The 27,803-nt window shown below is 43.2% G+C and overlaps 1 protein-coding gene and 1 long non-coding RNA gene across 4 annotated transcripts; both read left to right on the top strand.

The window, feature by feature from the left end:
• The first annotated feature begins 257 nt into the window (after positions 1-257).
• Positions 258-5,708, top strand: LOC120409466. The gene is made up of 3 exons (XR_005601309.1): positions 258-698; positions 2,360-2,452; positions 5,113-5,708. It is a non-coding gene; the product is annotated as an uncharacterized LOC120409466 (long non-coding RNA).
• Positions 5,709-5,719: 11 nt separating this feature from the next.
• RAB43 (RAB43, member RAS oncogene family) lies at positions 5,720-27,082 on the top strand. Of its 3 annotated transcripts, none has more exons than XM_039547594.1 (3): positions 5,737-6,048; positions 21,434-21,611; positions 22,814-27,082. In XM_039547594.1, the coding sequence occupies exons 1-3, from the start codon at positions 5,830-5,832 to the stop codon at positions 23,065-23,067; spliced, it is 651 nt and encodes a 216-aa protein (XP_039403528.1). In that variant the 5' UTR covers positions 5,737-5,829; the 3' UTR covers positions 23,068-27,082. The 3 variants fall into 3 exon arrangements, with proteins under 3 accessions (XP_039403529.1, XP_039403528.1, XP_039403527.1); XM_039547593.1 differs by having other exon boundaries at positions 5,740-6,048; positions 21,428-21,611; XM_039547595.1 differs by lacking the exon at positions 22,814-27,082 and having other exon boundaries at positions 5,720-6,034; positions 21,428-21,564.
• The last annotated feature ends 721 nt before the right edge of the window (positions 27,083-27,803 follow it).

Genomic DNA, 27,803 nt, shown 5'->3' with positions numbered 1-27,803 from the left:
TAGACTACTTTCCACCACTCTTAGTTCCCTCCTTTCCCTGGGAGTGCCAGCTCCAAGCCTTCCTCCCAGGGAATGACTGTTTTTTCCTAACAGCCCCAACTTCTGGGCTTTATAGGTTCTGCCTATTCCTGTACAGCTGAACCTGCTTGCAATCAATTTTCCCCCCCCCACACACACCCCACTTCCTCCAGGTGCAGCCTGTGGGGTTAATAATCCTACCTGGTGCCCTTAATCCTTCCAGTCTTTGGGGGCCGGTGGACACCCTATCACAGGTGTGAACTTAATTATTCCACCTTGCAACTTTAAATCTGAAAGCACCTTCAAAACAAGGGCAGCTTCACAGGCAAATTCTAGGCATTTGTTTTTTGACTGGAACACCCAGTTGAAAAGGGACATTGGCGGGTCTGGTCAGCATTGCTGACCGGGCCATTAAAAGTCTGGTCAGCAGCACAGCGGGGCTAAGGCAGGCTCCCTGACTCCGTGTGGGTCCCAGAAGCGGCCCCTAGGCACAGGGGTGGCCAGGATAGCTCCACACACTGACCCCATCCAGAGCACTGGCTCTGCAGCTCCCATTGACCAGGAACCACGGCCAATGGGAGTTGTGGGGGCGGTGTCTGTAGGCGCAGGCAGTCCGCAGAGCCCTTTGGCCCCTCCACCTAGGAGCCGGACACGGCAGCTGCTTCCGGGAGCCACTTGAGGTAAGCGCAGTCCAGCCGGAGCCTGCACCCCAACCCCCTGCCCAGCCCTGAGCCCCCTCCCACACCCAAACTCCCTCCCAGAGCCCAAACCCCCTCCTGCACCCAAACCCCTCATCCCTGGCCCACCCCAGAACCCACACCCCCAGCTGGATCCCACACCCTCTCCTGCACCCCAACCCCCTGGCCCAGCCCTGAACCCCCTCCTGCACCCCAAACCCCTCATCCCCAGCCCCACCCTAGAGCCCTCACATCTTCCTGCATCCCAACCCGGGGAAAGTGAGTGAGGGTGGTGGAAAGTGAGGGAGGGAGGGCAGGGCCTCAAAGAAGGGGTAGGGCAGAGGTGGGGCCTCTGGGAAGTGGCGGGGCATGAGTGTTCGGTTTTGTGCAATTAGAAAGTTGGCAACCCTAAATTCCACCAGGCAAGTTGCACCTGGAGCAGAGCCAGCACAGTTCAAGCTACTGTGGGGCCTGCAATCAACTAGCTTTGCCCACAAAGTAGTGTGCAGCTAGCTGGGGAGGAGATAGTGGCCAAGGCACTCACAAGCTGCATTGATTCAGTCCACCTCCTAGGTAGTCCCTTCAGTGGTTTAATGTTGCTTTCACCTGGCAGAGGATGGCAGAAGTATCAACACTGGCCCCTCTTTCAGGGAGGAATCAAGGTGCAAACTGGGAGTGAATCAAGGGAGTTTGTTCTCCCTGCAGTTTTCATGAAAAAGGTGTAACTGCTAACAATGGTGGAGACTAGGAATTAATCAAAGGCAGCTTCTAAACAAAGATAGAGATTTTTAACATTCAAAATATTTCTGTTTTACAATTATTAAGACTCAGTGGAGCTAATGAAAGTTCCTACATACAGAATTACTCAAGTTATTTTATTACTTTATATATTATATAAATATTTATTTTTATGCTGTGTTGGGGATTTTTGTTAGAATTAACAAGGGGCTCATAGATGATCAGCAGCAGTGACAGTTTAATGCAAGCTACAGAGTCTTGCGTTGATCTGTAAGTATAAGGATTAATGAAATGCATAATTCTGTAACCACTTGCACAGAAGTAATACATCTAATTTTCCAATCAAGCTACAACATTTTTTTTAAATTGGCAGACTATGTGACATTCTTTCCTAAGAAATCTATTTATCTAATGTAGTTTAGACTCAGACATTGATCATTTCAATAGCACAGTGTAAAATGGAAATGCATTAACTGGACACTGTACATTATAGCAATATTTTATTTCCTTATTAACAAATGTTTTTCCCTGGCTGGCCAATATTTTAGGGTTACACTGGCTTTTTAACCCACATTTGCAGGTCCCACTAGCAGAAAGTCTTCCTTGAGGGGGATGGGGTGTCATAACAGTACAAGGTGCTTACAACTTCCATTCTGCTGGGAGTCTGGAGTCAGCTGGTGGAACCTGCACTAAAAAAAGTAGACAAATTAAGAAGGGTAGTGACCAGGAAACCCAGGAAATGTGTAGATTCAGTACCAGTCCAAGGCAGTCTTGCTTGGTCAGTCTCCTCTGTCTCAGGCATAAATTAAAGCTTCCCTCCTCTGGCACAACTAGGTGAGGACAAATCTCACCTTGTGCCCTCTTGGATAACACCACTAAACACATTCACCTTACAACCTTCTTAATTCTACTAATTGTATTTACAGATATGGGGCCTTCTCAGTGGAGTTTAATGGATGTAACAGAGGCTGAAGTTTGGCACACACTAGATACAAATAAAAAAGATACACTCAGGACAGGTATTGTCAAAGTTCTTCACTAACAATGTTCCGTGATATTAACACATCTCAATTACTTCTGCCATACATTTCTCAAACAAAAAAGCATGTCTATTAAAACAATATTTTGTGTTTTATAGATACTCTAACTAATGTGCAGAGAAAAACACAGGCAAAGATTTTCAGATTGCTAAAGAGATGTATTGATCTCAAATAACTGCCTTGTAGACTGCTACCTTTTAATTAACCCCAACACAGTGTTGCCATTTTTAAAGATGTGTCTGGGCAGCACAACACATTGCACAGGGCACAAAAATATAGCGCTGAATATTATGTCAGCCTGTAAATAAGCCATACCCCCACTCGCAGCCATGCAAACAACGGCCAGCATGTTAATCCAACATGGTGTAAATGAAGCTGACAGATAATATTGTAACTGCACCTGCCTAATCATATATACTACTATCAGTACACTATTTGGATATTTAATATCCAGAGTAGACTGGATCCTACAGGGTAGATTCTTTCACACTCAGATAGCTGATTGCAGGACTTGGTCATTGTTTATGAAGATCTTGTTAAACATTATTAAAAATGAATCCCCTTTAAATCCTTTAATTTGCTTTTTATCTACATAAAGAACTACTCATAATGGATGGGATGAAAATAGACTGTTTATTTTTCTTCTTGACCTCCAGCCTATAAACATAGTGAGAAAGAAGTTGATTCACTACTGTATGTATGATGGCTGTGGGAAATTCCCCCAAACTAGTGCGTCATCTAACACTGCCACCCACCCTTTTCCTTTATGTTTACTGGAAGCACCTTGATGCAAACAGGATATCTTAGCATGAGTCAGGTTCCACAGTTTCTACCCCACAATCTGAGTAACCCATTCCCCACGCAGGCAGGAATAAAACCAGCCCATCTGGAAAGCTATCCCTGAAACTTGGGAAGGAGGAAAAAAAGCTTTGTGCTTGAGGAGCCCATCACCAACGCCATAAATCTGGTTAAATGGCACAAGGTTGTTAGGCAGACAGAGTAGCTGATGTGTGGGATTTGGCAGCAGGAAGAGAGGATTGGCTGGGAGAGATAAAAGGAGGGATGTTGGGTGGGGGAGTGGCAGGGTTGTTTGGTTGGAGTTGTAGACTGGGAGAGATAGCTGAGCATTAGGCCCCTACAAGCTCCTCCATTAATGAGGGATTTTTTCCCACAAGGCAGGAGACTGTCTATCCATATAGAATAGGAACTTTCCCACAAAGGATGAGCCTATGCTTGGAGGCGGGAGGGAGTTGTTCCCTGGACCTGCAACGCTAGATGAAAAGGGCATTGTCCCTTACCAGAAAATTTTTGTTCTTTATAACATTCGAGGGACTGTGCAGACCTGAACAGTAAAGATGTGGGGCAGGCTGCCACCAAATGATGAGTAGGAATGAGAGAACAGATTGCTTTTGCCAAACTCTTCCTTCAAAAATCCAGAAGGTAAAGGGGTGTTGGGTTGGAGGCTCAGTGGAGGAGATAGAGCTGAAAAATGGTTAAGGGTGATGTAAAGACCAATGGGGGCTGCTGAGTTGGGTACTCAAGAATGGCAGGACGGCAGGGTTGGGAAGGGCAGAGGCCAGGTGCAGTGTCAGAACAAGCATCTTGTCCGATTTTGCATCTGGTTATACATCTGTTTTTGCACCCTCATCAAAAAATGCATCTTGCTCAGCCCTGATTCAGAGGCTACAATTTCTAGAGGGAACACTGTCAGAAATTGCATCTGGCTTTCCTGTTTCCTCAGCTCCTGGTTGAGGTGATATAGTTTCTTAAGGATGGGCACCACCCCCATCTTATCCTCAACTATATTCCAGGGGATACAATTTCTGACACACTTCATTGGCTTCCCTCAGAAATTGCATCCTCTGGACGTGAGCTGATGATAATCTGTGGACAGTTTCTGACACACTCTCTGTCATCTGTCACATACAAACAGTTTTCCCCACCTATTCTCTGCGCTTGTCGTAAGGAGGAGCACTTTTTGCCTGGTGCATCATCTCACAATCAAGAATTACTATTCCCTTCTGAAGGAGCTACTGTTTAGCTTTAAAGTTATACTAATTTAATTTTTTGGGATGAAACTATCATCCCAAAAAATCTGGCCACACAATAGCAGATTTTAAGGTGGCCATCCTCCAGCAAAAAAACTTTAGGACCAGACTCCAGAGAGAAACTGCTGAGCTCCAATTCATTTGCAAATTTAACACCATCAGTTTAGGACTAAACAAAGACTGTGAATGGCTTACCAATTACAGAACCAGTTTCTCCTCCCTTGGTTTTCACACCTCAGCTGCTGGAACAGGGCCCCATCCTCCCTGATTGATCTAACCTCGTTATCTCTAGCCTGCTTCTTGCTTGCTTATATATACACACCTGCCCCTGGAAATTTCCACTGCTTGCATCCGAAGAAGTGGGTATTCACCCACGAAAGCTCATGCTGCAAAACATCTGTTAGTCTATAAGGTGCCACAGGATTCTTATCTTTTTAGAAAATGTCTATGTTTCCAATTATGACCCACCTGTGAATACTGTTTAAAAAAAAGATACTTTGTGTGGTGTAATTTATTAATTGCTTGGGAATGATATTCAGGAGAAAAGTAATGTGCATCCTAGATTAAATAGTGTTTTCCCTCCTACTCTAGCCATTGCTGTCCCACCTGAATTACTCAACAACAAAACTAGGGCCCTGTTGTCTGCTGGTGTAAAGGGGCACAGCATCATCTTTAGGTTACCAGCAGAGAATCTGGCCCATACTTTCAAAAGCCAGTAACCAGATGGCCATGGAGCAACTCTGATGATGACAGATTGTAAACGCCCAGGGGGGCAGCTCTCCTCCTTCTGGGTTTGCACAAGGCCTGGCACAATGGAGTCCTGGTCCATGTTGGTGTTACTACAGTGCAAATCAGAAACATGCTTGGTGCGGGCAGCTCCCCCCGTTTCATGCCTCTGCTCTGTGTGTGCCAAGGGGCACGTGGGCTTATCTTTTAAAATCCCAAACTACGCCTAGAAGCCGGCAACCCCGGAGGGGCCGGTGGCTGGGTCAGGGCCCTAACAGGCGGCTGCTCCCCTTCTGCCACGCATCGGGCTAAGGCCAGAGCCGCCCCCTCTCCGCGGGGCCCGCCAGCGCCCCCCGGGCTCTGCTCCCTGGGCCCCCGCGGCGGGCGCTGGTGACGAGCACGCTCAGCCGCTCCGCCTGACGGGGCCATGCTAGGGAGGGCGGGCGCAGAGGCGGGTCCGAGACGAGGCCCGGCCCGGCGGGGCGGGCGCTGGCGGCCGGGCGCTGAGGCCCGGAGCGACGGGCGCTGCGCAGAGCCCGGGTCCCCGCTGCGGAGGGTGAAGGAGCCGAGCCCGGCCAGGCCATGCCCGGCCCCCCGACGCTGGGGGCGGCAGGCCCCGGCCCGGACCCGGAGGAGCGCTACGATTTCCTCTTCAAGCTGGTGCTGATCGGGGACGCCAGCGTGGGCAAAACCTGTCTGGTGCAGCGCTTCAAAACCGGGGCCTTCGCCGAGCGCCAGGGCAGCACCATCGGCGTGGACTTCACCATGAAGAGCCTGGAGATCCAGGGCAAGCGGGTCAAGGTGGGCCGGGGCAGAGCCGGAGCCGCGGGGCTGCAGGCGGGAGAGAGCCCCAGAGCCATGGGGGGAGTCCAGGGGGCACAGGTGGCAGCTCTGCAGAGGGACCACCCCTGCCCTGTATCCGAAGTGATGCCCCTCAGGTGGTTCCTAAAAAGCCAGGACCCATATCCGCCCTGGGGCACTCAGCAGCCTGTGATCCGAGCAGCCTGCTTTCCAGCCAAGACTGGCACCCAGAGGTGGGGGTTTCTGCCATAAGTAGAACATGGGCAGGGGAAGGGAGGGAGACAGCTGTCAAAACAGTATCATTCTGCATTTCATAGAGTGGCCTTTGTTTGGTGGTAGCATGTGGTCACCTGAGCAGAGGTGGAGACTGGAGAGAGCACTGGAGCCTGTAGGATGGCTGTCACGTAAGCGCTGAGCTGCCCTGACAGAGAAACCAGCGCCGTTATTGGAGGATGGGGAGAGGAAGAGGATATCCTGGCTGGCAGCAAACATCACAGCCCTGGCATATTACTGCCCCATGCCTGTTCACTCCATCTCTCCCTCTGCAGTGAGATCCCTACAAACAATGTGTATACTTTTTCTAAACTTAGCTATAGCATTGCCATGAAACAACCGCCACCGCTCCCTGCAGAGGTGGCTGCATTTCAATGCTCTGTGCTGGGATCCCTATGCAAGTTTGTGCAGACAGTTAAAAGTGCTGTTGTGTTCAGAAGTGATACCTTATTTTACTCTAAAGATCTACTGCCTATGTGTGTGACAAAAATAAGTTTATCTTTATTGCATTTACCACTTAGGAGTCAACTATGCCACAGTGAACTGGACTGATTTCTGCTCACCCCTCAGCAGTATCAGTAAAGTTCTAACTGCAGAATCGTCAAGACAGGTTAGGTACAACTGACTATAATAAAGAATCTCAGTCGGCTCAGGTTATTGATGATAATGCACAAGCTAGAAAAAACACAGTTTGAATTTCAGATCCCAGACTGAGGTTGCAGGGCTGGTAGTTAATTTGAAACTTAGATTTTTTTCTAAGCACTTTGTCACATTGAGATCCCAGTGTACAAAGAACCACACACAAAGCCACTTGGAGGATCCTTTTTACAAAATAGAATGATTCGGTGGCCTTAATTCTGGCCCCTGCTCATCCTGTGTATATCAGCTCTGTGGGCATACAGGTGCCACACAAAACTGGCATAGCTACCCACTGGGAAATAGCTCCATTGTATCCAGACCATCTCTTGGGGCAATTCAGAAGAGGGAAAGCACACTGCACTCCAACTGTTTATTCTTTGATGCTGAACAGCCTATGGGGCTGCTTAATTTATTCTGTGGACTAGCCCAGTCATCCAGTTACCTCCAGAATCCAGGTAGTATGCAGCCATTTTTGCTCATTTCCTTCCCTTTCACCTAGGGGCTGAGCAGAGCTCAGTTTGGTTACAGCCTAGAGTCGGGGTCTCTTTAATATGAAAGAGTTATATAAATATGGTAATTACAATTGTATTTTGGTCTGTCTCGCAGCTGTGTGCCAAGGTAGGGGGCCAGGTCCTCTAATCAATGCTTCTTCCTTCAGAGTAGCTGTGGTGAGGAGAGTGGGCAACAATCCTAGCAAGTACGAAAAAAGTGACAGAAGAGAATGATCAAGTTATTGGGAGGAGAGGGTTGATGTGCTTACAGTAAGGAGTATGGTTTCTATGGACAGCTCAAAGTTTAGGTCATTTACTTCCTTTGCAGGTGTTTTGTCTTTCTGGTTCCAGTTCTGTCTGAACAGCTGGGGTAAGCAGTTCATGTTTCAAGTCACCCTGCAAAAAGTATCATTTTGGGTTTTTTTAATCTTATATTAGTTCCTCTTTCTTGCTTTTCACCAAGTTAGGAGGCACAGGAAGTGGGGTTTTCCCCTCTAAGATTGAAACTTGGCTCAATTTAAACGCCAGACACACACAAAGTGACAAATGTGTCTCTCGTGCCAGGTGTCTCTGCTAGGGAAACTGAGAATTGGGCAGCTCCAGCTCAGGGACTAAACCAGACCCTTAGGTACTGCAGAAGTACTGACAAAAAGAAAAAGAATCTCTAATTCAGCACCAATAGGCATTACAAGCAGGCAAATTAATCTACAGTATTTATTTAGTAAGGTGTACTAATAGATCCAGTTAGTAGACATAACTTAGTTGGCACTACATTTTGGTCTGAATTAGAGATGGAGCCAAAGATCAGAACATGCCCAAAACTTGAAAATGTTTGGATGTGGGTCTTTTGTTTGGCCTATTGAGATAGTGACTGATTGTGAAATTTGGATCCAGCTCTGGATTCGAAACTTACCTAGAGGTGTTCAGCTCTTGAGGATCTAATCTAAATAGGTTTGTTCAGCATGTTACAGGAGGCTGAGAATAGGGAGGCATTTTATTTTCATTTTGTAATGACACTTACAACTTGGATTTAAATGGGACATCATGAAGCTCATAGGCCGTACATATTTAACAAACTTAGTTTCAGTGCAGTTTGTGATGGGAGGATTCCTTATTCTGACTATATAAGATCAGCATATATAGGAAACCTGCCTGACTGGAACTTAACAGTCAAAAACCAGTCTCTGCTAAACATTTCATCTGATTTTTTTCCAACCAACTCTATTAAAGATGAAAAACATAGGCCCGATTTCTAGCAACAACAGTGCCAGGCAACCCAGTGCAGCATGGTTAAAAGTTGTAGTATACAAGTATAGTATACAAGACCTAACTGTATCCATCTAACCAGATTAAAACCCATGAGGACAGATGGTGGGATTTTAAGAGTGTTCAGCATTGGTCTAACTGCTGCCTATTGAAGTAAATGGTAACACTCCCATCAATAAAACAGTAGTTTGTTCTGAGTGAGCAATAGAAAGCTTTTGAGAGAGAACAAAATACAAATCCACAAGTCCTTATTAGCATGGTAGCAACATTTCCTTTGTTTATGTTTACGTATTTACACAGGTGGAAGTTCCCTTAGGTTACCTAACAGTGATTTATTTTGGCAGAAAATTTACAAAAAACATGAATTAAATCTGACATTAATCTTTGGGATTAGTTGTTAGACTGGCCGTTTTAAAAACTACACTTACGTACTGGTTTGTGAGAAAAGCACATATCAGCTGATACACATTTTAAAGTTCTGCATAAACACCTGTTGGATTTCCTTAAATTGCTGTGTCCTAAATAGAACCCCTCAATCTTCTCATTTAAACAGTCAATGCCAAAATTAAAGCAATAGCAGGGTAATTGTTCAGAACAAGTAGTGGCCCTCAGATGAGCAGGCAAAGTTCATTTGCCTGTAACTGTCCATTCAACACAAGCTCTGAGGTTGGGTATCTGAAGCTTTCATTTATAAAATAAGTTTACCCTAAACAGCAGAGGCCCCAATTCTGTTGTTGTATCTGTGCAGGCACACCTCTAGATCTCTATCTTCAGAAATCTGACTGCAAAGATTTGAATGAGAGATCAGGGCATTAGTCTGTGAGGCTAACAATTGTCCCTTAAAGGGACAACAGTTTATGAATTACACTTCTAAAAACTTTAGCAACTGTTGTTAAAAGTACCCATTAAGATTGTAATAACTGAAAGATTAGTGAATACCCCCCCATTTGCTTACTTTGTTCATTTGATAGCACTTTGTATGTAGTTAATATTACTATTTCCTTTGTGTAGTCAGTTCCCCCTGTTTGTCTTTCTTAAAGCAACAGAAAAGAGAGAAGCTTTCTTTTTAAACCAGGAAACTAGCTTTTGTAATGTGAATCCTTTTTTATGGAGTACCGGACTTATTAATTCGCATGTTGAAAAAGCCATCACCCAGCCTCAGGAGTAGTCTCCCCAGAGCTACCCAGTCCTTCATTTGACAGTTTTTTAATTTCTGCCTAATCACCCAGTTTAGGGCACTGTCAGATAACCAAATAGCTGATATTTAATTGCAAAATAGCTAAAGATTTTTAGAACACAGAGTTACAATGTATGAATCGATCCATGACAAAGGCTCCCTTGGTATGATAGACTGCCGTGGCTTTTTCAAATTATTCATTACTTTCAATGGCATCCACAATGTGGGAGTCATTTTCCAAACATAAAAGGAGGCACAGACTCTGTCCAAGAGCTTACAATAAAAAAAAATACAGAGCTGATAAAATCTATTATGTCAATGAGATAGGGAAAATGAGAGTGTGATACAGTTAAAGGAGACCGTCTCAATGAGGTCTAAAGGACTGGAGTCAGTATGATGATTTCCTTCAAGTCCTTTTGATGTGATTTCATGGGTTTCCTTGGTTTGCTAAATATTTTGAAAAAATTCAGATCTTCAACATTTTGGTTATTGGGCTTTGTCTCATTTAAGAATTAATTGATTATTTCATCATCAGTTTATGTATGTATTACATAATGTACTCACAATTGTGGAGCTCACACATGTAGAGCCGAGGTGTCAAACATAGGCCCATGAGCTGGATTCTGCCTACATGATGCTTCTGTGTGGATCACAGGGCATATATTTTAATTCTCAGCTTTCATTTAAAACGAAAAAAGGACGTTTCAGCCCTTGTGGCGGCAGTGACAGTCTTCCAAATGCTACCAACTAGTGCAGTGACATCTGCCTGAATCTTCAGACAGCCTGAAACAGCGTGTAGTGGACATCACTTAGGGACCAGCATGCCTAGTGGGCAGGCTGCAGTTCAACAGTCCCCACAGTCCTAGGATGGCTTTATTGGGCAACCTAAGGGCCTTGCAGCTGAGTGAAAATCTATCATCCCCCAGCGATCTCAGGGTCCTCCAGTCAAACAAAGGACAGAGGGAAGGATAGGGGAACCTAGGCCCTCCCTCTCCACCACCTGTCAGTTCCCTCTAGCTGATACTGCAGGCAAACCTCCCTAGGCCACTTCCTACCTCCCCTGTTCTCTTCTCTCCTCTGTTTGGGGTGTGGTCACAGCACTCTGCTTCCCTCCCATCAGCGGATTGCTCAGCCTCAGACAGTCTCAACTATTCAGATAGTCAGTGGGAGCTTCTGAGCTCCCTTCTCAGTGTCCATTTATTCCTCCTTATCAGGGAGATAGAAGACAAGAGAAAGTGGGGTCAGGCGGCCCCTGGCTGCCCAGTCAGGCCTTACCCACAGTCCAGAGCCTTTCCCTGTAAAGTTCTCTGCCCCAGAAGCTACTAACTGGCTTCCTTCCTGCAGACAACCTCTTCTTCACTCTTCCCCTGCCCAAGTCCCCATTTGAGCAGGTCTTACATTTGGAGCATGCTCTGCTGCAGCTGAGAAGCAGGGTCATCTTGGACCAGTACTGCTCCATCACTCCCTGAGTCTCAGCGAGAGGTCTGTAAACCTCATCATACCGTGATTTAGGTGTTACATTTTCCTCACCCCAATCTGGAGTGTCAGTTCTAAAGCCTAATGACTTCACACATCAGTGGCAACATGAACTTTTTAATCGCTGGTCATTTAATCAGTTGGAACGGTGGGAGAGGGTGAAGATCACAGGGGTTATGATTTGGGAGTTGCAGCACAGAAAGAAATAGAGGGAAGAACAGATGAGACACAAAGATAGGGAAGGAAGAGAAACAAAGGACAGAAATAGTTGTGTCCTGCACGGACCCTAAGTTAGGCACCTAGGTTCCCATTACAATGCAGGGGGAGAGAGCTCATCTCAGAATGGGATCTACAAAAGCCAGTGGGGATCCACCAAAGCAGATCTATATATAGGCCATATTCTCCCCTGGATCTCTTTTTACCCCAGCCCACAGACCATAAACAAAGGTAGAATTTGGCCCTCTCCTCAATGAAATTGACACCCCTGGTATTGAAGAAAACAGGAGTGCAACGTTCCCAACAAACTGGAATTCAGCCTGGCACCTTTTTTCTTTTAGAATGTCACATGACAGGATGAGCCATTCTGTATATTAATAGAATTTTGAACTGAAATGCATTAGTGGAAAGGAGGTCTTGCCTGTTCAAACCTTGGGTTTGTTCTTGTTGGGAAAGATCATACAGATTAAGTTACAAAAATTGTTTTGATAAAGCTTTTTCCAAGTACATACAGGAATTTGCTGGTGTACTGAAATCTATACTGTTGTTTGCCATTTGATATGAAAGGACTTAAACATGGTAAGCTGGCTTAGAATCACTTAGGAGGAAGCACCCTTTGCATCCATTACCAAAGCAATTATATGAAAGTTTCTACTCTCTGCGGGATTCATAACATGCAAACTCCCCTGCTGTGTTTGTAGTGCTAAACAATTAAATACTTCCTAGAGATGAAATATCACTGATGCGGTTGCACAAACAAAGTGAACATGCACCCCCCACGATCTCCTACTTCTTTAGGAATTGTGATAAATAAAGGGAGGGGGGGGAGCTCCCTTTTATGGACACCCAGCAAGCAAGTTAGCTGTAAAGTCCCTCTTGGTGGCTGTTCACTGCTTGCTTTACCTGTAAAGGGTTTTAAAAAGTCCCCCAGGTGAAGGAAAGGGAGTGGGCACCTGACCAAAATAGCCAATGGGAAGTCTATAACTTTTTAAAATGGGGAAAAACTTTCCCTTTGCTCTGTTGTTTTTTCTCCAGGAAAGAGGGGAACAGGGAGCAGTTATGCTATGAGAAGCTTTAAGCCAGGTCTGATAATAAATCATCAGATCATACCTAGAACTACTTATTTGGAACTCCCAAATGTGTAAGTAGATCAGGAATGTTTAGAAAGACATGATTAGGTTTATTTCTGTTATTTCTTATGGCTAATGGACTCCTCTGTGCTCACCCCAGATGTTTTTGTTTGCTTGTAACCTTTAAGGTGAACCCTCAAGAAAGCTGTTTTGGGTGCTTAATTTTTGGAATTGCTCTTTTAAAATCTAGCAAAAGCCTAAGTTCCAGATGTATTTTCTTTCTCTTTTGTTTTTAATAAAATTTACCCTTTTTTTTATGAAGGACAGGATTGGATTTTTGGTGTCCTAAGAGGTTTGTGCATGTTGTTTAATTAGCTCAGTGGCTCTCAAACTTTTTTACTGGTGTCCCCTTTTACATAGCAAGCCTCTGAGTATGATCCCCCCTTATAAATTAAGAACACTTTTTTATATATTTAACACCATTATAAATACTGGAGGCAAAGCAGGGTTTGGGGTGGAGGCTGACAGCTCACAACCCCCCATGTAATAACCTTGCGACCCCTTGAGGGGTCCCAACCCCCAGTTTGAGAATCCCTGAATTAGCTGATGGCAACAGCTAATTTCCTTTGTTTTCTTTCTCAGCTCTTCCCCAGAGGGGGAGTGAAAGGGCTTGAGGGTACCCCACAAGAAGGAATTCCCAAGTGCATCTTCCTGGATTCCAAAGGGGGTTTTGCATTTGGGTGGTGGCAGATTTACCAAGCTAAGGTCAGAGAAAAACTGTAACCTTGGGCATTTAATACAAGCCTGGAGTCACAAATATTAATTTTTAAAATCCTTGCGGGCCCCTACCTTCTGCACTCAAAGTGCCAGAGTGGGGATATCACAGGAATACAGAGTGGGAAGGAAGCCAGTGCTTAGTAAATTATATAGGGAGCAGGGGAGGCAAGACAACTTTATTTTCATGGGTTTTGTGTGTGTTTGTTCAACATGAACCTTTGCTATGCAACATATTTCTCAGTGCTAAAAATTCTGTCCTGGACAACTTGAAAAATATTCATTTTGCTATCTGATTTCACAAATAAAATTCTCTTCTAGATGTACATTGCATGACATATGTTGACCTAATCCTGTATTGTTATGGCCAATGAGAAACTTACCATTTTCTTCAATGACAAGATTATGTAAACATTGTCCATTTTCAGTTAGTTGAATCAGAACTTTCTTAGAGGCTAGCTGTGACCAGTAATCACGTGTGCACCATGTAATCATACCCTATACAGCACTGTAACAATCTTCATACAAAATATGCCTTGTGAGGTATCATTTGAAAACTAATAATTCACTGGTCAATAATATCATGGTGAAATGTGTGCAGTGACACTATATATAAAGTTATGAACATAAGATAAAATTATGACTGAAATGTATTTACCAGACAAGTCTTGGGAGGGGTTAAACCTGTTTCTCAAGGACAAAAGACAAGCTAATGACTCAAGCCAAGTGGATTCAACGTTGACTGGCAATCACCACTCAAGTAATCATTTCTTGGCAATGAAAGGGGGCAGGAACAGATCAATCTGCATTTTAACAAACAACATGGAAGCTCATTCACCACGAGACTCCATGTCTCTGTCCTCACAGTGGGAAGGAACTTTATCTAGGGGTAACCCCCAGGAAAATGCTTTTCAAAGGGTGACTGGAGTATAAAAGTGAGGGGGGAAAACACCCTAGGTATTTGTGCTCTGCCCCCTGCCCCAAGAAGATGAAAGAAATGGACTTTGGGGAGGGGTTCTGACCTTGGAATTTGGTCAGCCCTGTGGCTGGGAACATATGGTAAGGATTGGTAGTTAAATACATTTGTTTTATTCTTACACACAATGCTGAATTAGGTTTGATTTAACTGAACTGTTTGGGTAACTCCAGTTAAAGTAGCAAACTGTTGCTTATTGACACTATACCGGTGTAACAGACTTCTAATATCTGAACTGTCTAGGAGAGAGCTGGACAAAGTAGAACACATGTTTTTGGGAAAATCCAGGACTGGAAGTGTGTTGGGATCACCCTGCAAGTGGTAACCAGCATTGGTGGAAGCCAGAGTGTGACTGGAGTGTTGCTGGCAGGCTGCAGATATACAGCCACTCAGCGTGTTACCTGCATCTGTTTATGACTGGTTCAGGTTGGGAGCTAAAGCAGCAAAGCAATGGGCTTAAATTGCAGCAAGGGAGGTTTAGGTTGGACATTAGGAAAAACTTCATAACTGTCAGGGTCGTTAAGCACTTTAATAAATTGCCTAGGGAGGTTGTGGAATCTCCATCATTTTAAGAGCAAGTTAGACAAACACCTGTCAGGAATTGTCTAGATCAGGGATGGGCAAACTGCGAGCCAGATCCGGCCCGTCAGGGCTTTGGATCCGGCCTGCGGGATTGCCACCCCTGTGGCGCTGCAGGCCCTGCGCTGCTGCTGGAAGTGTCCGGCACCACGTCCCTGCGGCCCCTGGGAGAAGGGGGGTAGAGGGCTCTGTGCGCTGCCCTTGCCTGCATGCAGCACCCCCCGCAGCTCCCATTGGCCGGGAACGGAGAACTGCGGCCAATGGGAGCTTTGGTGGAGCCTGCCCTGGCCCCGGTGTATGCCACTGCCACCCTGGAGCCACTCCAGGTAAGCGGCGCCAGGCCAGAGCCCGCATCCCGAACCCCTCTTGCACCCCAAACCCCCTGCCCTGAGCCCCCTTGTACACCCCGCACCCCAATCCCCTGCCCCAGCCCTACATTCATGGCTCTGTATGCAATTTCCCCACCTAAATGTGGCCCCCGGGCCAAAAAGTTTGCCCACCCCGGTCTAGATAATCCTTAGTCCTGCCATGAGTGCTGGGGACTGGACTAGATGACCTCTCGAGGTCCCTTCCAGTCCTATGATTCTAACTGCAGCTGCACTGCTCTAGCACTTCAGTGTAGACACTCACTACAGCAACAGGAGGGATTCTCCAGGCCACCTCCCTGAGAGGCGATAGCTAGATCAAATGAAGAATTCTTCTGGTGACCTAGCACTGTCTACACCAGAGGTTAAGTCAGCCTAAGTACACTGCTTACACGTGTGGATTTTTCATACCCCTGAGCGATGTAGCTAGGTCAACCTAACTTTTTAGTGTAAACCTGGCCTTAGTCTCATTGTTTAATGCATTACCGGAAGGAACTCCAATACTGTGGTGATGAGCATGGTATAAAAACATATAGAATGGAATGTTCTACATGGTTGTTGCAAAAATGTCACTGCACACTCAGGGTACAGCTACACTGCAGCTGGGAGGGGTAATTCCCAGCTCAGGGAGAAATACATGTGCTAGCTCTGATCAAGTTAGCATGCTAAAAATAGCTGTGTGGCCACAGTGGTTCAGGCTAGGTACCCAAGTACATACTCGTGGCTAGTCCAAGCCACTGCCAGTGCCACCACAGCCACATTGCTATTTTTAGCATGCTTGCTCAATCAGACCTACCACACACATGTGTACCCAAGTTGGAAATTACATCTCCCAGTTGCAGTGTAGATGTGCCCTTAGTGTATAGGGCTGTCGTGACAAGACATCTGTATGACATTGCATTACAGTATTCCTGTGCATGACTGGTGCCATTTTAAACATTGACATTTTTTTACTTGCCAGCTCACCTGTGATAGATAATTTACTGTTTTGCAAGATTGCAACCAAAAAAAGTAAAAACAAGCCCTTCTGAATGTTTTTTATATTATAATAGGCACCCAGTTCACCATACTGGGAGATGGAAACTGGTAGGAACTGGAAACTCCATGTGAATATTAGCAGGGGAATTTTCACAGTGTGTGTTGGTAAGAAATAAAAATAGCTTTAGATTTGATGCGTACATGGGTATTGAAAAAACTAAGAATTTATGCTAAAAACAACGAACTGTTGAATTTTTAGATATAACTACTTAGAAGAGAGTTTGCTGTAGAGAACAAGAGACTATTGATGGATTCCATTACATATTGGTAATCCTTTTCCTAATGTATATGGAATTGCTAAATCCAAATTGAAATATGTGGATGGTATGGTATTTTTCCATTCTCAGGCTTTCTTTACAATCAATTCTGTTTTCTTGTGTAATATTAAGTGGTGATAGTACATCAATCCCTGAGGGATACCTGATGTGCTGCCATCTTTTGGATTGTGTGGTTTGTAATTGCAGCTGGTAAATTCTTGGTAACATTTTGATCCATCTGCTATCAAAATGTTAAAGGAGGAAAGGGAAAAAAGAGGGGTTTGAGGGAGGATGGTTCTCCACTGATCTTTAAAAGTGTCTCTTTCACTGCTGCTTTAGCATCACTGTGGGATAGTTCAAAGTAACATGCCTATGTACGTGCACAGCATTGGATGTGCATTTTACCCAGTTTACCTGGTAGTTGTTCAGCATTCAAGTCATTAAACTTTATGCAGCAATAAAGAACCAGAGAAACCTCTGTTGTTTGTGAGGCTAAGTTTGTGTACAGTATGCTCATTATTTTTGCAATAGGAGTAGCTCCTGTACAAGTAGGTGGTTGTCTGTCAAAGTAGTACACTCTGTTTAGCACATTGTAGTCCAGTGCCAGCCAATGCTAAGGCCTGTGGTGTCCACAAAACTCAAAGCAAAAAACAGACCAAAATAACAAACTCATGTAATAAATAGGCATTCAGTAGCAAAATTACTATCACAAGACTAGCAACAAGGGCAGCTCCTCTGCTTTGTTCAATGAGAGTACCCTATCACACTTCCTGAGAACAGTGACTATTTATCCTCCCTCCTTTACCCTGTACCCACTTGCTCCTGGTGATAATTGCTTTAAAACGTCCTGCCAGTCTCTCAATATATAGCTGTTTTGGACTTCTCAATGTATTCAGTTGAATTGAACCCTTATTCCCCAACTTCTCTATTTCACTGTCATAATGTGAGTTGTTGCCAGTGTAATTACAAAAACAAAAATTGTTTAAACAACAGTTAAGGTTGCTAAGTGACAAATGCACTTTCTTATCACATCATTTACAAAACCTAAGCTCTTAAGGAAATAGTTAAGAGCTTCATATCTTATAATGCCTGTGTGAACACAACATTGTTATGAAATATAAAAATATGTTATCACATCCTTAACACTGATCACTGGATTGTATAGTTCCTTTATGTATTTATTTTGATTTTAGTGTTAAAAATTTTTTTCAAGGATACTTTGAATGAAAAACAGTCATTATTAAGAGTAGAATTTTTGGTAAAGAAATTGTAATTGCTGTTTCTTGCCAACGATGTTGCATATGTAATTTAACAGGAGAATATGTAACTGTCAGTTCCTCATAAAATTATAAATATGACTTGCATTTGAGGCTGACTAATGTGTACATCGTGTTTCTTTTTCAATAGGATTTTGTGAAGTATATGTATTTGAGACTATTGGAAAAAATTGCATTTGGTTTGGATCAACGATTAATTTCCTTGATTTGAAGTGCTTGGGTTTTCTAGTGATGCTATCTAAACAAAACAGTGTTGCCACTCTAACTTTTTTAAATGAAGTTGTTTGATTTTTAGAATTTTCAAGGTGAGTTTTTCCCTAATATTTATTTATTTTTCTAAATTAAAAGAGGTGAGTTGTGCTGGTCAAAATAATAGCCTTCCTCATTCAACATACAGCTGACAAGATACAAGATCCCAAAGAAGGTAAATTAGTCACACACGTATGCACAGCACAGCCTATAGCCATTGTAATATTGGTAAAAAGTCAGCAATGTAAGGGTCCTGCAAGAGGCTACCTAAGTCCTTGTATAGGAATGTAGAGGGATTTAGGGAAGTAAGACCAAGAGGTTCTAGAACAGAGGTGGGCAAACTGCGGCCTGGGGGCCACATCCAGCCCTTCAAATGTTTTAATCTGGCCCTCGAGCTCCCGCCAGGAAGCAGGGTCTGGGGCTTGTCTCGCTCCGGTGCTCCAGCTGGGGAGTGAGGTAGGGGTCTTGCCCCACTCCACACGGCTCCCAGAAGCAGTGGCATGTTCCCCCTCTGGCTACTACGTATAGGAGCAGCCAGGGGGCACCACACGCCGCCCCCACTCCAAGCACCGCTCCTGCCCCTCCCATTGGCCAGGAACCAGAGCCAATGGGAGCTGCAGGGCCAGCGCCTGCACACAGGGCAGCGCGCAGAGCCACCTGGCCACGCCTCCGCATAGGAGCCGGAGGAGGGACATGCTGCTGTTTCTGGGAGTTGCTTGAGGTAAGTGCTGCCCAGAGCCTGCCCCCCGACCCCTCCTGTGCCCCAACCCCCTACTCCAGCCCTGATCCCCCTCCCGCCCTCAGAACCCCTCAGTCCCAGCCTGGAGCACCCTCCTGCATCCCCAACTCCTCATCCCCAGGCCCACCGCAGAGCCCACACCCCCAGCTGGAGCCCTCACGCACCCCAGCCCCCAATTTTGTGAGCATTCATGGCCCGTCATACAATTTCCATACCCAGATGTGGCCCTCGGGCCAAAAAGTTTGCCCACTCCTGTTCTAGAAGGAAACAACACAATTTAGGGAGGTTTCAGAGTGGTAGCTGTGTTAGTCTGTATCGGCAAAAACAATGAGGAGTACTTGTGGCACCGTAGAGACTAACAAATTTATTTGGGCATAAGCTTTCGTGGGCTAAAACCCACTTCATCAGATGCATGGAGTGGAAAATACGGTAGATAGGTATATATACACGGTACATGAAAAGATGGGAGTTGCCTTACCAAGTAGGGCGTTACTGCTAACAAGACAATTCAATTAAAGTAGAAGTGGGCTATTCTCAACAGTAGAATACCAAGGGAGGAAAAATCACTCTTGTAGTGGTATTGAGGGCAATGTAATTAGGGTGGCACATTTAAAACAGTTGACAAGAAGGTGTGAGTAACAGTCGGGGGAAATTAGTTTCCCAGTCTTTATTCAGGCCTAATTTGATGGTGTCCAGTTTGCAAATTAATTCCAGTCCTGCAGTTTCTCATTGGAGTCTGTTTTTGAAGGTTTTTTTGTTGAAGAATTGCCACTTTTAAGTCTGTCATTGAGTGTCCAGGGAGATTGAAGTGTTCTCCGACTGGTTTTTGAATGTTACACTTTTGAATAAATGGACACAAATCAGATATCAAGAATTATAACATTCAAAAACCAGTCAGAGAGCACTTCAATCTCTGTGGACACTCAGTAAGTCACAAACTACCTACATAACCTACAACTCTCCAGTTACTGCCTCACATACATAGCATCCATCATTTCCAGATCATTTACAACTGTTGCCTGGAGTTCTTCTCCATCTTGGTTGTGTTCTAATATAGCTTATGCCCTTCTCCACTCCTCCAAAAATGCTCTCTAACCAAGATTTCTAATAACCTGTTAATTGGAAGGATTAATTTTAACTAATATACATATTACTGGATTCTAAATAAACTGTTACCACCTAGGAAAAAGACCAGGGCATCCTAGACAGCAAAAACAAAACCTCTGATCAGGTATGCAGCAGTGGTCAAAAAAATGCAGCCACAATGTTAGGATGCATAAGAAATGGGATGGAAAACAATACTGATCCAGGGTATATCCCGACTAGGATTTCTGTGTTACATTCTGGTCATGTCATCTCAAAAAGAATCTAAAAGAAATAGAAGGGCTCAGAAATTGAACGACTTTCATGCCTGGGGAGATTGAAAAGACTGAGACTGTTTACCTTAGAGAGGGGATAAAAAAAAAGAGAAGTCATGCTAGAGGTACATAATACAGTGAATAGTACAAAGAAAGTAAACTAGATACTCCCATTTGCCCCCTCAGAATACAAGGAAAAGGAAACATTCAATGAAATTGAAAGGCAACAGATTTAAAACTGAAAAGAAAATACTGTGCAAGTCATTGCTACTATATATTGAGCTTGATAACATTCAAAAAGGATTAGAAATTTATATAGTGAATGAGAATATTCACAGTTACTTTAAATTAAAAAGCTGTATGGGATAAATTCTCATGCTTCAGGAAGTGAGACAACCAATATGTGACAGGGTTTAAGAAGAAACTTTCTCCATGAGCAGGTTATTCTGTACTGTCCACCATCAGTTTTATTGTACTTTCTTCTGACGCACCCCATGCTGGCTACTCAGACACTGTGTACTAGTCTAGATGGACCATCAATCTGATATAGGATGGCAGTTCCTATGTTACTGGATTTAAGCGAGAGCATTGCAGTTTAGACAGGCCTATTACCAACTGTGCATAATGTCTGTTCAGCCTCCTAAATGAAGAGAATGGCTGACAGACATTCAGTTCTGTGACACACTTTATCTTCTTAGTTGTGTAGAGGGAAGATTTTTAGGTAAAATATTTAAATATCCAAGTAAAATTAGCCTGATTTTTCAAAGTACCGAGCAGTCTGAGCTCCTTATGACTTGACAGGGAGTTGGAAATACTAGCATCCCTAAAAATGAGGTCACTTTTGCATAAGTGCCTAATTATGACTTTTGGTGCTAACTTTAGGCAGCCAAGTATGAAAATGCTACCGAGTAAATAATTCTCATCTCAGCTGAGGAACACAAATTTTTAAGAAAAATTTTAAAAAGCACTACATTTGTGCATAGATTTTCTATAAGGTCACTGAACCAACTCCTGTCTTGTTAACCAGCAGAGCTCAGTGTGTGTTTAAATCCTGGCCCAGCCACATTTCATTCAGGAGGAAAGGACTTAACCTGAAAAGCAAGACCAGTTCCCTATGTGTGAATAGCCAGTATCTCACTGCATGTTTTATTTTGTTTAGTTGCAGATCTGGGACACAGCAGGCCAGGAGAGATTCCGAACCATCACACAGAGCTACTACCGAAGCGCCAATGGAGCAATCCTAGCCTACGACATCAGCAAGAGAAGCTCTTTCCAGTCCATTCCTCGCTGGATTGAGGATGTGAGAAAGTATGCTGGTTCCAACATAGTACAGTTACTGATTGGTGAGTTTGGAAAATTAATCCCTTTCTGGATGGGTGAGGAACTCAAATAAAACTATACAGCATCAAAGCACTGTGCAAACACTAACCACTCAGACCACCTCTGTGAGGCAGGTAAGAGTTTTATCCTCCTTTTACAGAAGTCAGAACAGCTGTAATAAAGTTAAATTATTTGTTTATGGTGAGCCACTGTCAGAGACAAGGTTCTAACGCAGAGGTTTCTGGGTTCCACTCTCCTGTTTAGACATCGCTGCCTCAGCATACATGTTTAGTCCCAACTTGTAAGGGGCTAGTTTTGAGACTGACAGCCTACTATTCTGTCCTTTAAATACTTTACTTTCTGGTGAGTATATTGGTAATTGAATCAGTATTTCTCTTCCTTCAGTCATGGCTTCAGTCCAGCATATACCATTTACATCACATTGTGTTATTATTTATTACTTGTATTACATACCATCTGGCACCCCTAGTCATGGACCAGGACCCCATTGTGCTAGGCAAGGTACAGACACACCAAACAACAGTTCCTGGAAGTTTAAAATGTATTGAGTTCATATTATGTTAGATAGGAGGTTTCCTTTGCTCTTCACTTTTTATTAACCCTGCTAGAGCTTGCGTTCTCTGACTTCATTCACTGTTCAGTGTCGTTCTTGTAGATCTGAATTTCAAAGTCAGGCAGAGGTGAAAATGCATGCACCGTTGTGCACTTGATTTGTACAGTCAGTTACCGCAATTCTATGTGCAAGTTGAATGTTAGTCACACAGTTGCACCCCGATCTTTGAAAAGCCAGTCCATGTGTGTAATTTCATTTTCTCAAGGGCAATGGCTGTGTCATCATGCCTGCTATATAAGTACCAGAAGACTAAATTGTAGTCTTAGAGTCCAAAGAGTGAAGGTTAGTTTAATTTTATATAATGGCATGGGTCAGAGTTCTGCATCCAGCTCCTGCGGGCTGACCAACAGCTTGCACTCGCTCTCACTTTTACCTTCCGTTCCCTATTCCCCGCCCCTGCAACGTTTTTGGCTTTGACCTCCAGCCCATTTTCCCTGCCTCACCAAAGGCTCTTGCTGCTGAACTCCTGCCCCACTCCCATGGTTCCTGCTACTGTCTCTTTTCTCCTTCACGCCCCCTCCTGAACATTTGCACAGACATAAATAATTATAAAAAAGTTAATCTGTAAACAATTCCACTTTCTTCTGCCAGGAAACAAGTCTGATTTAAGTGACCTTCGAGAGGTTCAGCTGGAAGAGGCTCAGAATCTGGCTGAACACTACGATATCATCTGTGCCATAGAAACGTCTGCAAAAGACTCCAGCAATGTGGAGGAAGCTTTTGTGAAGATGGCAACGGAGCTCATGATAAGGCATGGAGGCCCCATGTTCAATGAGAAAAACACAGACAGCATCAAACTTGACAGCAAAGACATAGTAGAAGGCTGGGGGCCATGCGGTTGCTGATACAAGCTAGGTGGTACCCCTGACTTTTCTGGAATTTAGAGGGATGTCTCCCCCTAAGGCTGAGTAGCACAGTAGCTGTATCCTCCTCCTGAGAGACCAGCATTTTTGTAGATGTTAGACACCAATGCAATCAAGATTTTGTCTTTTACTTTTAAAAAGGGACTTTGTTGAGGTTTAGACCTAAAAGTTCAACCTTCCTTGACATTTACTCTGTATTTGCCCCCATTATTTTCTTTGCTGCAGCCTCCTCAGTAAGTTATGAATCTGAGTGAAGCAGCATGGATCTGTTTGTTGGAGGGCAGGGGAAGGTAACTAGATGAGAAACCACCAGATACCTAAAGTCCTAAACCCTTCAGTATGGGATAGCTGGCAAAGGTGTAACTATTTTTGCTTTTAGGTCAGTCAGCCTTGATAGAATCTTTAAATTCTCAGCATTCCACAAATGACCACATACACCAGACAGATTAGACAGTGACTGTGGCAAAGGTGTTTCAAGTATCAAAATGCTTGAATGTTTTGAACACGGGACCAAGCAGCAGTCACCTGTCCAAGACACTGGACCACCGTGGAAGCTCTCTCCTTGAAAGTGAAATGTGGCACATGGACTGCGAAATACTGTTGGTACAAGCCCAAGTGGGCTGTCGTGCTGATTTTTAAAAAATCATCATTCAAATAGTGAAATCAGCCTGAGCAATACCGGTTGCCTGCTTGTTTAGCAAGATAAGAAACATTAAATGTACTGACTCAAATTCACTCTTGGAGAAGGAGGGGTTTGATTATTTTGTTACTTATTTGCACAGTGAATAGTTCCTTTTCCAACTTGGTGTCACGGAGTTTTTACCCTCAGCTTTATTCATTTCATTCCATAACTCAAGAACAGCACCACTGGAAATAAGAACTGGAGAAGCCTTGAACAGACTTTGCTAACCATGACTGACTTTGGAGTGCTGTATTATGCCTAACTGGTCACATAGAACGTTAATTCCAATCACGTGTGATTAGCATTAGTTTTTGTGGCCAGAGGTTCATTGCACAAGTGACTGTGACTTTTCCATTCTTTAACTACAGCCTGGGCATTTGATGGGACGGTGAACTTCAAATTAGCTGAGGATTGTATGAAACATGATTTCTTGGCTATAGAAAAATATTGAGATCTCTCTGATTCCCTCTCTCACAATCACAAGTTGCCAGTTGATTTTCATTTCTTGCAGATCTTCACCAAGAAAAATCTTTTTACTGTTGACCAAAAAGTCTGCATTATTAATTAAATTGATTTAATAACCCAGCTAAGTAGTTGGCTTAAAGATGTAGCTCTTTATTAGGAGCTTATGTTGTGTCTGCCGTTAGAAAGTGCTGACGCCGGCAACTATCCCTGGATTTACTCTCTCAAGCACCTTACAAACAGGGATTTACAAAAGGAACAGAAGCTGGATTTTTTTTAAATCTACAGTTTAAAGCCAAGGTTTTCAGAATAGTGATTTTGGGTGCCTGACTCTAGATATTTTAAAAGATCCTGATTTTCAGAAGTGCTGATTACCCACCCTCAAAAATCAGGTCTCGTTAAGGTGTTTCAGGTTGCTGCACCTGTAGGAAAAAAATGAAGGCACTCAAAATCAGTCATTGTTTTTGAAAGTCTTTCCCTAAAAGGATAGGGTGTATTTGGATTATTGTTATTACCAGGAATACAGCTTATGGCCATTCCACACATAGCATGAAAGCCAAGAAACTAGGAAAGGGCTAATATCATGGACCCTGTTTTAAATGTTGATTCATCAGAAAAATCATTTTCCTGCAGAAAATGTTGAACTATTTTCTACTGAAGTAGTTGATTAAAGAATTATGTATGTTTTGTAGACTGTGTGCTTGTAATTTAAGATAAACTTGACTTCAGATTTTATAGTTGTAAGAATAAAGGGGCCTTAAAACATTTAGTTTAGTTTTCACATTTCTATTTTATATGGAAATGCAGGATGAGGCACAAATATGGGTTTTGGTTTTAAATAGGGCAGTTTTCCAGGATACTCCAGGGTCTCCTACATCCAAAGATAAGAGGCACCGAGTGCCTAGAAGAAACTAAACACTGGAGATGGAGTTTTTCCAAAACTCCAGGCAATTAACTTAGTATCGGTTAGTAAACAGCAAACCTCCTACTCTGTTCCCAAAGAAGGGGTAAGAGTCAGATTAATCTAGAAAAGAGGTCTGATTAAAAACTAAAATTCAGTCCTGAAATCTTTTTTCTAGTGAAAAGGTACTATAGCAAATATATTTAAGATCCTCTTCTGTTTGTTGATCAGCCTGAATAGGCTGGGTAGAGTTATTCTGTCCATTTCTGAAGTGCTTACGATAGAAAAGCTGACAAGGTCTTAAACCAGAGAATCCTTGCGTCTTGTCATCATAATGTTTTAGTGTACAGCTATAGGCCCAAATCCAACAATTTGGTGTGCCCACACATGGACCTTTACATCAATCCACAGTCCCATTATTTGCAGGACTGGTGCCAAGTTACATACTTAAAACCATACTGGTAAAAATTCATGTGCATGTAAAAACAAGAGTATTGAAACTACTTAGATCACAGCTGATCCTCTGTAGCTTAGATAATGCATTCTAGGCCTGGATGAGCTATATATCTTATCAAGAGCCAGAAAGGACCTGGACCCTATTCCCATTGCAGTCATCGAAAGTTTTGCCACTCACTATAAATGAGGCAGATTTGAGCCCAACATGTTAAAGAATAAAAGCATGGGAGTTTCTTTAATATTGACCTATGTGTAGCAACCAAATAGAAATAAATCAAGCACTTTATTTTTTTCTTAATCCTTTGCTATGGTTCACCTGGTGTTTCAACTGCAGCGTTGAAGTTTAAGAATCCACCTGCAGAGCTTAGTCTGTTTCAGTCAGAAGTTATTATAAAATGCAGTTCCAGTTGTTTGTTCACTGGGCCTTCAAATGAAGGATATGCTTTAGCTTCTTGGATTTTCCTGTAAAGCTATAGTCCTTTAGTTTTAGAGTAGCTATGTCTTCTCACTTAAAAAAAACCCACCACCCTATAATACGTTTGCATGTCCTACCTAGCAAAATGTCAGGGAATAAAGAAATGGAGAGACGAACCTCATTTATCCAAACCAGTTTGCCACATACCAGTCAGCGGTATAGTGTTTGGGTTCATAATACACTGTTTCAGCTACCCCGCGGCATATACCATACACATCACTTGGGTGTGATAGTAATGGTACAATCCTCACTAGATGCACGGTTCTTTTCATGGTTAAATATATTTCAGTACAAACAGAATTTATATCTTTTTCAATAATCCCTTTTATAGACTTCACTGTTTCGCTAGCCTTAGATCCATAAGTGAATAGCTATGGCTATGAATCTAAGCAGTAGGAGCCAAATCCTGCTTGCTTTATTTTCAGTAGTCCCACTGAACCCAAAAGGAGAATCATGCTAGAGGAGGGTGAGCAGGATTTAGCCCTACATTTATAGACACACAACTGTTTCTTGGAAATCTCAGGTTAGGCACCTGCAATGATGTACATCAAATGAGTGGCTCAGTAGCATATGAACACAGTTTAAGGCATAAATATTTGCTAAGACCCCGGTTTGCTGGCAGTTGAACATTAGCAAGAAAATATATAGCCATTGCACTATTGGGTAGTGCATTAATTGCTTTAGGCAGATCATCTTAGCCTACCATTACTTTTATAGAATTTATCGTTTGCATTTGGCAGTGCCCAAAGTGTGCTAAGTACAGTAGAGAGTCAAAAAAGGGGCATTGGTCCTTGCCCCAAACAGCTTACAAGCCTGAAATTCAATGGCAAACACTGAAATGAGAATTCTTACAGAATTTTGTTCTCTTTGTCTAAACGGTGCTCTTCCCTGTTTTGGTTTGGATTCATCTTTAAACTTTTAAATTCATCTCCTGTTGCTGATGCAGTCCATTTTGATGGGCAGAATTTGTGCAAATATTTATAATTGTGTCATTTTCAAATAAATGTGTATTAGCATAGAACCCTGATAATAATTTGTAGTGTAAAATGAACTAAAATACTGAACACTGAAGATAAAAATCCCCTAATTATGGTATTAGTTTTACTACAGTCAAGGTCATGTCACGTTCTGCAGTGTTTGTTAACCTCAAATACTATCTGACCCAGCTGACACTCCTCTTCATGGAGTTTCACAATAATTTTGGCTTTACTTCAGTTTTTTCATTGCCTCTGGAGTTCTATAATGAATGGTACACTATCAACAAGACTGCATAAGATCAGATTTACTAAAACAATAGATTTTATTGTTGTGTAGTGCTGACAAATTGTTCAAGCAGCACTATTCTTAAAGAATATTGAAAAGCAGTTTCTTGATTCTCCCCTACATGTATTGTTCCATTATTTAATGTTATAGTGCAAAATAGTATCTGACTGGCCATTTGATGTCTCTTGCCATCTGGTATTGATCCCCAGTGATTCTAGTGGTATTCTCAACTGTGTACACACACACACACGCACCCTTGTCTAAAGAAAACTAAGGTACTACACACAAGGAAATTTGTACAATACAAGTCTAAAATTTAAAGAGCATTGATTGGCTAATAAATTACTGAGTAGTTGAAATTATTTAGCTTCAACCACTGTGTCTCCCAGCATTCAGGTGTACATTAACAGATCAGCTTGTACACTGGAGGAAAACTCATTGGGAACAACTCATTCTTTGAGAAGCTGGAAGATAAAAGG

Source organism: Mauremys reevesii, linkage group 7, assembly GCF_016161935.1.
Source record: "Mauremys reevesii isolate NIE-2019 linkage group 7, ASM1616193v1, whole genome shotgun sequence".
NCBI lineage: Eukaryota > Metazoa > Chordata > Testudines > Geoemydidae > Mauremys > Mauremys reevesii.
The sequence above is the reverse complement of the archived record's forward strand: the minus strand, read 5'-3'. Positions and strand labels throughout refer to the sequence as shown.

Bases quoted from the DNA above. Each gene is read 5' to 3' on its own strand.
- RAB43 (XM_039547593.1), top strand. From the start codon at position 5,830: ATGCCCGGCCCCCCGACGCTGGGGGCGGCAGGCCCCGGCCCGGACCCG. The intron at 6,049-21,427 runs GTGGGCCGGGGC...TATTTTGTTTAG, and splicing joins TCCAGGGCAAGCGGGTCAAG to TTGCAGATCTGGGACACAGC. The intron at 21,612-22,813 runs GTGAGTTTGGAA...TTCTTCTGCCAG, and splicing joins CATAGTACAGTTACTGATTG to GAAACAAGTCTGATTTAAGT.